The sequence below is a fragment of the Etheostoma spectabile genome, chromosome 4, assembly GCF_008692095.1.
Source record: "Etheostoma spectabile isolate EspeVRDwgs_2016 chromosome 4, UIUC_Espe_1.0, whole genome shotgun sequence".
NCBI classification, from domain to species: domain Eukaryota; kingdom Metazoa; phylum Chordata; class Actinopteri; order Perciformes; family Percidae; genus Etheostoma; species Etheostoma spectabile.
Window position 1 is genome coordinate 15277517 of NC_045736.1, and position 12109 is coordinate 15289625.

The 12109-nt window shown below is 41.4% G+C and overlaps 1 protein-coding gene across 1 annotated transcript in view; it reads left to right on the forward strand.

The window, feature by feature from the left end:
- The window catches only part of kaznb (kazrin, periplakin interacting protein b), a 123126-nt gene that overhangs the window by 36632 nt on the left and 74385 nt on the right, over positions 1-12109 (forward strand). Inside the window, exon 4 of the mRNA XM_032513011.1 lies at positions 6882-7089. Coding sequence (XP_032368902.1) covers positions 6882-7089 — 208 coding nt within the window. The remainder of the gene's footprint in view (positions 1-6881; positions 7090-12109) is intronic.

Below are 12109 nucleotides of genomic sequence, written 5' to 3' on the forward strand. Positions count from 1 at the left end.
GGCGGCATTGTAGACAAGTAAGAGCCACCACAAATGTGCACAGCAAACCGTTCCAGCTAAATGCAGTTAGAATACTGAATGCTGCAGTGAACACATTAACATATCACCAAATAAAGTTGTTAAGGTGTACTTGTTATTGAACAGTTGTGTATTTACGCAACCACAAACAACACGTTGCAACTGTTTGTAGCTCTGTTTTGGTCTCTACCTACTCCTAAAGGAAATATCTTGCTTTTCTAGCAGCTAATCTTCCCACAGTGTTCACCGGCCAGTCGCTTGTTTGTCTGCTGTATGGTGCTGTACGTGCTTACAGCACAGCTTCCTGCTGTGACTGAAAGACAACACTGATGAGAGCGGTGAGAGTAGCGGTGAGTTACTGAGGAGACACCTCATGTGATCGATTGTTCATATAGAAATACTGATTAAAGTTGCTCTAATTTACACTGTGACATTGTTGTCCACAACATCACATACACATCACATTTATTGACAATATTGTCAATAAAACTAACAAGTAACTAACTAGAAAGCTAGTGGAGCAAGAGAGTTAAAAAGAGAAAGAAAACAACACAGACGAAGAGAAAGAGTTGAATTTCCGCACCCTGCTATTCACTGTTTACTCCATCAATGCCCCTCTGTCCCTGTGTGTCACCACTCAGGGCAAAAGGATTTTTCTCCCCATCACTTGCACAGACATAAATACCCATTTTTTTCTCCAGCTGTGACATTTGCATTTGATAAATCTGCATTCTGTGTGAATACTTAAAGCAGTGAACTGTAAGTGACATAAACTCAGCTTTCTATAGTTTTTTGCTGTTTACTCGCTGTCATGTAATGCATGCTTGATGTTCTTTTTTAATGTTGCGTCAGTAAATGTTCTTTAATAAATAAAAAAATCAACCACCATGTTAGCACATGCACAAATATGTTTTTGTGCAGGATTGTTGCTGTATGAAAGTGGTGCCATATTTAAATATCAAAGGGTCTTGTTTTCCACAAATGTTGGCAAAAGACAACAAGAAGTAGTTGTGCAGAAAACACATTTTAATTTGTAACGTTTATAAGGAAACCTTAACTCAAACTTTTTTTTTTTTTTTTACTCTGTTTACTCACACAAACACACGCTACACTGCTGGTGAACAGACAAAAGTGTGATCCAAGTGCGATGACAATTAACCTGTCTAAAAGTAAAGAGTCAAAACTCGTATACTCTTTGATATTGGCGGACAGTGTGCTGTGTACTGAGACAGCTTTTGTCCTGAATCCTGCTGTTTTTTTCAGTCCCCACCAGACTGGACATTTTGACATAGAGATTTAGAAATTCAGAGCTGCTGCTTGTGAAGGGTGAGTTTCAGAGCACTTCTGTATACATGGAGACTGGAACCTACTTTCTAAATATCTTTCTGAAATGTACAGTATTTCAGCAGACATAATGTTAGCAGTGTGCTGTAATAAAGCCCTCTAGAAATGCTTGTTGTGCGTTTAAGGGGCCTCGTTCCTAAGGGAGTTTATTTTGTAATTCTCAGTGCCAATTTAGCAAACAGGACTGTTAGTACTTAACCATGGAATGAACCCCAAATATTTAAATTTCATATCTGCTCTATTCATAAATGAGGAGTTTTCTTTTTGAAATCAAATTAAAATTATGTATTGCACAAGAGCAATTACAGACCTTATTGCCACTGTTTGCTAACAATTCCGCCATTGATGTGGTACAGTGGTATTAGGACAAAGTGGACATGCAGATAGCAAATGCAAGGCACAATTTTCTGGCTTCCTTGTTCGTTGCACAGTCATGACATTGTGGCATCAGTTGCGTGTGGCTAAGTTAGGTGTTCTGTCCTAACACTCATGTGTCACACCTTCAGTCCCAAGGGACAGCCACACAACTTGAGATGTTACTGTGCATTTCACCCCTGCAGTGTGTGCTCACCAATGGGAGGTTCCCTTCAATCTTTCTGGAAACACAAGCCACATATCCTGATGTCAACGATACACTCATGACCGAATGTGAAAATCTTAACCCTGCACTGTGTGCCACCAGGCAGCTATGTGGGAAGAGTTGTTGGCCAACACATTTCTGGCCAACACATTTCTGAGTCAAGTTTTCCCTCTGATGGATCTTCCTGTTTTGACATTGACACCTAGGTGGAAATTAATCTATGAAACATGGTCGCCGAGTTCTTCATGGCTTGAAGGGTGCATAAAGGAATGGAGTGATAAACACATCATCCGGGTGAATCTGCACACCTTGTAACACACAAGATTAGGAATGTTTTTCTTCTAATTTTCAATTCTACACCTTTCCTAGCTCCTCCCTTTCACATATTAAACTATACCACACGCTAACAGGCACATTAACTTTCTTTTTCTCATAGCATTTGATGGACATTACTAAGTCTGGTGGAGTGAAGTGACTGTTTTCCCGGGGCATCTGATAAGACCTGTTTAAATAGTTGAGCGGGGCATTACATCACTTTGCTATTGGGCAAAAATGGAAAGCATTCCAGTGTGCGGAGGATTAGTCGATATTCAATTAACCCAGGCAGACAGACATGGTGACTGTTTATCAATACCTCTTTTTAACTGCACACCGTCGGCACACTTAATTAAACTTCCCATTAGAAAGCATCAAACAAGTGAGCAAACTAACAACACAAACACTTGGCCAAGTTTGGAAAAGTGAACCAAATCCATAGAAACACTGGAGGGATGACTGGTTATTCAAGGGAGTTAACCCAGTTCCTGCCCTGGTTGAAGGTCTCTGCCATGGCCATATACACTTTCAGTCCCGTTGTAGAGACAGGAGGACTTTATTTGTATTGGACTCACCATACTTATGGTTATTGATGTGCATCTGGGACATTTCACGACCCTTGACCCCAAAATCATTCATTTCCTCGCATTCCACAGTTGAGCATTTGAAAGCCCTCACATTGCTCAGAGCAGCCTATGGTTGTGGGGTTTCATATGAAAGAAGACTTAGCTGTCACATTCTTAAACAAAAACAGTTGTGTTGGAATTGTTTGACCCTTCTGTGTAAAGCTAGAAGTGGAGATGACCCTCCTTCCTGCCTTGTGCTACAGATCGTGCTTGTCCTTTGCTAATCAGCTACAAATCAGGGCCAGTGCACTAATCGGGGACAGTGATGTGACTGTCTAGACGGTGATAATGATCTGCTAACATGTGATGTGATCAAACATGCCAGTTCTGGTGAATGTCTTTTCACGAAACCTACTGTAACAATTGTCCTGTTTGCAAATCATTGGTTTTGAGCACAGATGTTGCTAGATGTTACAGAAAGATAAAATGATGCAGAGGCTAGAGACAGAAAGAGGACAGATTGAGAAAGCAGGAAAAACAAACAAACTGAAATATCTGGACAGCTCTTGGATGGATTACCATGACATTTTTATTATAAAGGAATTTATTGTCTCCAGAGGATGAATCATACATACCTTGTGATAACATTTCATGTGGGGCCACCAGCAGGTTGACATTTTTGAATGGATTGACATGAATTGTGGTACAAAGTTATTTATGTTGCCCAGAGGATGAATCCTTATTCAAATAATGTTGGTGGTCCCCCGACTTATCACCTAGTACCATGATTGGGTTAAAAATGTTGTTTGTCCAATACTTTGAAAAAGCACATACACTTATTCCTACTATTCTTATGATGCTACCCCACTGCACATACCTGTACATATCTGTCTTTATGGTTCATTCAGTGTATCCATATTTATTCTGTTTTTCTTTCTTACTACCAGTATAATGTCACTGCTACAACATTGCACATATCTGTACATGTTGTTCATACATTGTTGTTATTACATAACCATATTTATTCTTCTCTTATAACACTGCAATATATTTCTGTCCTGCCTATGCACCACCTGTCTATACTTTTGCATCGCATTGCACATTTCTGCTTTTTTTGCACTTCTGGTTGGACGCAAACTGCATTTCGCTGTCTTTTTACTTGTACACTGCAAAATGACAATAAAGTTGAATCTAATCTAAATGCAGTCATAAACTAATTGCCATTAACCAATCTTTAGTGACCACTCAAAGTTCTTTAGAATACAAGCCAGCATTCACCCATTCACACTCACATCCATACACTGGTGATAAAGGCTAACATGCAAGGTGCCACCTGCTCATCATGTTCCATAAACATACAATCACACACACAAGCATGCATGCACTCACGCACGCACACACAGGAGAAATTTGGGGTTCAGTCTCTTGTCCAAGGACACATCAACATGTAGACTGCAGGGGCCAGCCATTCAGTTCACCTTGAGCCTAAGGACAACTAAGGACATTCCCTTCAGCCCCAGTTAAACTTTTGTGCTAATTGGCAAACAAAATAAGATCAGATAAGATCTATATAATTTATGTATTTTATAGATTAAATAGGATGATGAACAGGATAACATGTAATTCAAATAGCTTTGCGAATGACAACCATTTTTTATGCAAAGCTACCTGGACCAAACACAAAAATGGAAACCAAGGATTCGCCATTGTTAGCTGGAGAACAATTGTAACTGACCATTAACGGAAACTTAATAAAGTTACTGAAACAAACAACAAATAGCTTTTGATAACAACAATGCCTTCTATCTCAAACATCTCTCTCAGATAAGGCAGAAGATAATTGGGAATATTTTGCTGCTTGTCTGCCAAATCGCTCCGTTTTCTTCATTTCCAGTCAAGTCGCCGTCCATACTACTATGCTAACATTACCGCCATCAAGCCGCACTGATTTTCTGCGAATGAATGCTGCTGAATCGGTGGAGTGGTCTTGTAGTGATGCACTTTTGCAACGTATATTCTCATCCAATTAGATTTAATTTGTATGATGACATGAAAAATAATAACGGTAACTCCACTGAAATTTGTACAAAGTAAAATAAATAGTAGAGTAAAGTAAAAAATCTGAAAAATCTACTAAAGTACAGTATATCTGTATAAACCCCTTGCTTATACTATTCACTTGTCTGTGTGTGATTGTTTGAGCCTGAGGAAGGACTGATTGATACATGTTGGCCTTGTTTTAACCATGCAGCCACGACAATAGAGGCTTTTAAACTACTTTTATCAAAGAATGTTTTGGGGGAATGAATGCCCTTTCTCGTGGACAGTCTATGTTATTCTATATCACTCTAGCAAAGACATTGTGTTAAAGTAAATATTCTGGAAAATCAATATACAGTATGTCTCACCACAAACACTGCTGTATCACACAACAAAACTTTAGAGAGTACAGGAGCTGATAAGTTGAGGCAGGCCAGTTGTAATATTCTCCAAGGGGCCACACTAATGGGCCCGTGAAAGTCATAGACGCGATCTGATCTGTAACACGTCATTGTGCGGAATTCATCATAAAGCCATGAACAAACTAGCAGTGTAACCGACAAGTTGTGTGTACCGCTCGGTCATTAGTCCCGCACACTTGCAGTTCCATCTTTGCTTGTCTCTCTGCCATTGTGTGAATACTAATGAGCATTTAGCCGTTATCGCCCGAGCCTCGGATGACAGAATCTCAGTGATGTATCACTCATCAGCCTCAGTTTCTTGCCAAAGACAGGATGTGTTTTCTTACTTGGGAAATGAAATGTCAAATGCAGATTCCAAGTTGTGATGGCTCAGCAATATCTGGGATTGTTTTAAGTTAAAATGAATGACTTACACCCCCAAGCCCCCCCCCCCCCAGCTGTTAGAGATAAGAATAGATGGCGCTGGTGTTTGTTTGCTGGGCCCACGGAAAAGCTGAAATATAATCCTTTCAACTGTTTTTGATCAAAGAAGTAAAGCTCCACTATGTTCTCGCCACAGCTCGATTGTAATTCTCTGGGCCTCTCCCCTTTGTGTTTAGCCCATTAGAGGGCTGTGCCTCTGCCCTCTGCTAAGTTTGCTCCCAGAGTTGAAATGTTTTCCCATTGGATGCCTTGAGCCAGCCCCCTTCCCCTTCCAACGATGTGGGGGTGAGCTTTCCCAGGACAAAGAGACGAATATATAATGGAATGAAAAAAGAGGGGGTGGGAGAGACAAAAAGACAGCGGGTGTGTTAGTGAGAGGGAGGAAGGGAGAGTGGGAGCAGGACTGTAAAGATATAGAGGGCTTGACAAGTGCTTGTCAAAGGGTTCAATACTGCTGCCAAGCTCTGAGCGCAGGGACATGGAGACAAAAAAAGTGAAGAGAAACAATCTGTACTTTTTTCCCTATTACAGACCAGATTGCTACTCATTACAGACTCCATAGGGTGTGTGATACACAACACGCTCTGTAGTTAGAGAGTTACTGGAGAGCAGCTCAGCCCAACTGCATCCCCCCCGTCTCCCCTGGTCCTCCAGCACATGGTACAATCCATTTAAAAGGCTGCATGTCATCTCAGTGTGTGCTGGGTCCTCTCTGAGAGCAGCTGCTCACAGCACATTCTCCTCTGCGGGAGCACTCACTTTCCCCTCTGCCCGTTAAGCTAAATTTCTTTTCCTCTTCTGTTTTTTTTCTTTCTCTGCTCTCACTCACGGTCCCTCTTTCTCTCTTTCTCCCACGCTCACTATCTTGCTCTCCTTTGCCCTGCACACACACACACCAATTGACACACACATGTTTTCTCTGACTGCATGGTGCTTGGCCACACAGACGTTATTCTTTGTGCAGTAACAGGTAGACATCCTCTCTGTGCTGCTCAGCGGAGAACAGAAAAGGGACCAGCGTTTTGGCTTTTTTTTTATATGTATGAAGTAAACTGTGAGAGAAGAAGCCCAGGTGGAGGAGGAGGAGAAGAGGGGGATAACAGGAGGAGGAAGCTTCACCCCCTCTAATGCTCCACTTGACATCATGCTGCTCTGTGTGGATTTGGTCCTCAGGGGAAAATTCTTAAAATGATGGAAGACAACAAACAGCTGGCACAGAGGATTGATGGGGCCATCCAGTCCGCCAGCCAGGAAGTGACCAACCTCCGCTCCGAGCTCTCCGCCACCAGCCGTAGACTGGCGGAGCTGGGTGCCAGCAGCCCCCCTGCCTTGGAGAACCACCACAAGTACAATCACCTTGATGACAGCCTCCACTATCGGGGTGAGTGTCACAGCATGTACATGTGTGTGTGTGTGTGTGTGTGTGTGTGTGTGTTTGTGTGTGTGTGTGTGTGTGTTTGTGTGTGTGTGTGTGTGACAGTGAGAACATGAACATGTGTGAATGTTTTGAAATCAACAGTGGAAAGTATTTGGGGAATGTGCAGCAGGGTGACTAATGTCATTCCACCCTTCCTCCACTGACTTATTTTTCCCCAAAGTCCACACCAGAATGACATTGGGAAAGGGATCAGATTGAAAAGAAAGAGAACAAGGGACACACTGAGTGTTGTTATAGACGGGAGGGGCCAGGGTTAGAGAGCGTGGGCCAGAGCCGGTTCAGGTTTGGTTTCCCAGGCAGCAGCTGGGCTCCTCTGGGGCTGCACTCCTTCCAGCTCTGGCTCCTTCTCCGCTCTCTTCCCAAGTCTGGCAAGGCGTCTCAAACTGAGCTTTAGGCCCAGAAACTGTATGCCAAAATCTCTGACGAGGGTTGCCGACACCATTGCACTGCCACTGCTGGGGAAGACATGTAATGGATGAGGAATGAGCTTTAAACTGAAGTTTTCATGGGAAGTTTTGGCTTAATGTCCTGCAATGACGTGTTTTCTAATAGCACTTAATGGAATAAGAATAATAAATGTTGCTTTATAATAAGTTGTTGCATGCCTAATGAAGTTTTTCTAATGTTTATAACTAGTTAATGTTTGCTTCAGCTTGTGTAAGACAATGGCCTGTGTCTAATTAAACCTTCTTATGACAAATTCTGTTAAGCTACTTTTATATAGCTGACATATAGCTGGTATGGGAGTAAGTCTCTGGGATCTTGTTCCTATGTTACCCTTTGCCTGATCAAATCAATTTATTGAGCAACTAACTAGACATGACACACAAAGCTGTCAGAATATAAAATTACATGACAAATTCATTGTTTCATCGCCACATGTAAAGAACGTTTGGCTTGTGGAAATAGTAAAAAATGCCACTAAAAAAGACCTCATGTTTCCAGTCTTTGGCCTCGTGGTGTCTGTGTTCTGTATTTGCCTTAGATATGTTTAGAAGCATGGGCGTTATTGAGAGCATACCCAACCGGGCCTGGTCTCATTGTCCAGTAAATGACTCCCTGTGTTGAGCCTATGTAGTTGAGCAGCATGTGATCGCTAATATCTTCTGCTGGCCCTAAGGGCTGATCTGTGTGTAATGTGGTTTTTAGAGCGCTGATGTACTTGTTTTTTGCTCTGTGTTGGCATGTGAATCATGTTCATACTGCGTTCCATCAGAGTCTTAGTTGTGCACATTCTCAGGAATTAATGCATTAATTTGTCTTCAAGATTCAATTAAAGGGGAACTTAATTTCACACACGATGCAACCCTAACCTTGTATAAGGTCTGAGAAAATAACAATGATTTCATAACGATGACATCTTAGAGATGCATTTTGCTATCAAGTTGTATTGAGGGACCTGTAAGAGGCAGTAAATTTGGAGTTTAATCCATACGTGCCTTCACTGCGTTGGCTATGAACATTATTTTTTTTTTAACTGTTTCTTGCAAGTCCCCCAACTTTATGAAAGTGAAATACTAAATTGATTTAACACCCCTTTATGCACATGAACAGTGGGGGCTGTTAATTAGGATGTGGTTAAAGGTCAGCAGCACACAGTGAACACAACAACAATGACTGTGATTAAATGGTTATTTGAGAGAAATAGAGATGGTTGCTGCTGCTTTTTCTTCGGTGGCCTCATCAAGAATTAAATGTGCTCCATTACTGTTTAGTTATGTTTTTGGTGTGCAAAAAGAAATCTGAATTACGCTATGGCAAAAGTTAAGCCAGGTTCTACTTATTTGCTGGACAACCCTGCTGTGTTAACAGAGTGACCTCATTTGAGGGGTAGCATTTTTCACCCACAAGGCTGAAATGGTTTGAAAACTTGGGCCTTAGTGTTTAATCTTTAAGGTTGGAATAACTCAACTGTAGTGAGTTATGTGTTGTGTCCATCCTGCGTGCTCTCTGTTTCATTCCAGCAGTGTTAAAGGCAGCCTGACATTCCCACATTCCTGAATGTCAGTGATGTCATACTTCCTGTTCCCAAAGGCCAGGCCAGCAGTCAGGTGACTAATCAAACCAGACACAGCCACACAGTCCTCCACCAACACAGCAGAGCCCTCACATTACCTGCATAAAGAAGGATGAACCTGAGAACTGCTTTTAAGATTTTTAGTTTAAGATGATTTGTCTAAGAGATCTCTCAGGTTAGACAGTTTGGTGTGTGATGAGCCAGCATTAGCATGCAGTGGCTTAGGGAGATTAAATGTTCTTTAGGTGTGTAAACCTCTCACGGCCAGGCTGTTTGTTAGTCCGTTTGTTGACTCTGCCCTGTGCAGGATCAAAGCAGCTGCACAGACAAGGTTTTTTAATATGCGTGAACCTACTTCCTTTAAAAATATTATACTATGCCAAAATGTCAGGATTTTTTACTGTTTCCCTGTAGATCTTCAATAACCTCATCTCTGACAGATAATACTATAAACACAGCACTTCAGCCTGCTGTTCCCGATGAACAAGAGAAACCCAAAACTTTAGCCCCTACACCGTGCATTAACTTAATTAAGCTTTTTGCTTTTGTGAATTTTGTATAATATTTTAAAGCATATATCAGTTTACAAGATATTGTTTGTTTACGTCACATCTTTGTTTTAGAGCACAGTAGATTCAATGGAAAGGTCTTTGGATATATTACCTGCCTCCTTTTATTCAAGTCATTGGCAGTAATGTTGGGGTGATGGAACCCCCTCAGTTTTAGCCCTCCTCTTAATTCATCACATTGTTGTCAAAGCCTTGTTTAACATTCCTAAACGACACTGATTTGTCAGTGCCAATTGATTGCATTGCTGCCATATCTTATGACCATCTGACTTGTGAGGAAAAATATCCAGTTTGAACTTAATTAGTCTCAGGGAACAGAGGCTGTATGAAAATACTTTGCCCTTTAAAATCAATATTAGCTCACCTTATGGGATGTTACATTATTAATACTCTTATCCTCTTGGTAGATTGGTGCCCTGCCGTCGGGCTGTTAGAAAGGGCTCATAACAAACTCATGGAAATCTGCCAACACTAATCTATAAACTTTTCTAAAACACAAGATGAGACAGCTTTTGGTGACTCATACAGTCACCAAAAGCGTATGGGTGACACATTTTTACTCATCCAAGAACGTTGCAATCGATCACGGTCACGGTAAAATAAGGGGCTCAAGGTTTGGACCATAGCTTTACAAAGTAAGCAGGATATTCGGCATAGACAATTTTCAGCATAGACAATGTTTGGCAACTTGCAGTTGAAAGGAGCACTTACGGGACTTGGATGGGGATTCAATTCTCCAGGTGGGAAAAAAATGAGCACCTGTGTTCTAAAATATCTGGTTCATTGATAGAATGCTAAAGGTAGGGAAGATATAAAACCTAATAGGAGGTCTACTCCCAAGGAGAATTTTGTTGAGAAAATTCAAAGCATAAAATTCTGTTAAGGGAGGCTAAAGACTATGCTTTTTAGAAACCTGATGAAACATTTAGCAGTTTGAATCATTCACTTTCAGGCTTGGGGTCAATTTTGATGTTTTTGGCAACTATAGCTGTGTGTTTGATTCCCGATCGCCCTGGTAAAGTGTTTTGAATTTACTACAGCTCTAAATCTTGACTGTAACTGGCCTTTTCTCATTGGCAGAGGCTAGCATTAACAATCGTCCACCATATCACAGAAAAACATGTTTTTTGATAAACAAATGTTTATCACTAATGGCCGTTGTAGAATTGTCAGATTATTAAGAAGACTGATGTTTCTATTGTCTCATGCATGGGTCTCAGCCATTAATGTTGAATTTTTTTTGTAATTTTTTTTTTGTAATCAGAATTAAGAGTGCCTTGGATTTACCCCTCTTGCATGCAATAGTTTTTATTTATTAAGCAGAATGTACCCTAGTTTTGTCCTTTTTTCTTTTTCTTTAGTAGGTTAAGAAACATTGAAAATATTCTTTAAAGTAAAGTTTCAAATGGGAATTTAGATATTAGCTAATCCTCTTCAACCCTATCATAGGTGCTATTGAGCATACTCGGATACTGTATCAAAATCAGAATCAGCTTTATTTGACAGGTATGAGGACACATATCAGGTATTTTGCTTTGGATCATCATTTCTCACAATGCGCTTACACATAAAAAACAAACCACAAAACAAACAATATATACACACTAATATATACTCACTCTAAACAAATGTCAGGGATAGAGGACGATACCACAGCTGAAACCTTTAAAGACAAATTCCTGTGAAGAGTGCTAAAAAACAGTGTTGATTAATTATTCTCCCAGTGATTATCTTTTCTCTGTAGAGAGGAGAAGCTGCACTGGCTTTAATGCTCTCTGCTGCAGAGTAATTGTGGTGAAGTATCCTCTCCCCATCTGGCCTGAGTTTGCCAGAGGCCCCGAGTCTCTCATTACTTCATCGTGCACATGAGCAGGGCTGGGAACAGAGCGCCAAACTGCTGGGGTAAAATCCCACCCACTCCAGCTCTTTCTCTTTCTTTTACTGTAACGTTCACCAGGGACCACCCGCCTTCCTGTTCGCTGTCCACATGCAGAGAAAGTATGCAATGCGCTCTAACCTTCCCCCTGTATCCATCACCACCCGAATACCTCACCCCCTCCCCTCCCCTCCCCATATTCCCTGCTTGGCCTCCCTCAGCCACGCCCTGTCTGTGGTCAGTGCAGCGTGAGAGGAACTGTGTCCAAACAATAGCCAGAGAGAGGCAGACCCTCACTCCCTTAACATTTCTCCCTCTCTCTTCCTCTTCCTCACTAGACTTCCTCCAGTAAAAAAAACTAATCATGGCATAGCGAGACTCCTGGGGTTCCAAAACCACATGAAAATACCGGCTCCGGGGGGGGGGGGGGGGGGGGAGGATTTGCTCTTACATTTGGAGAATATTCAGACGACAGGGATGATTCCAAAAGAAAGAGGCAGT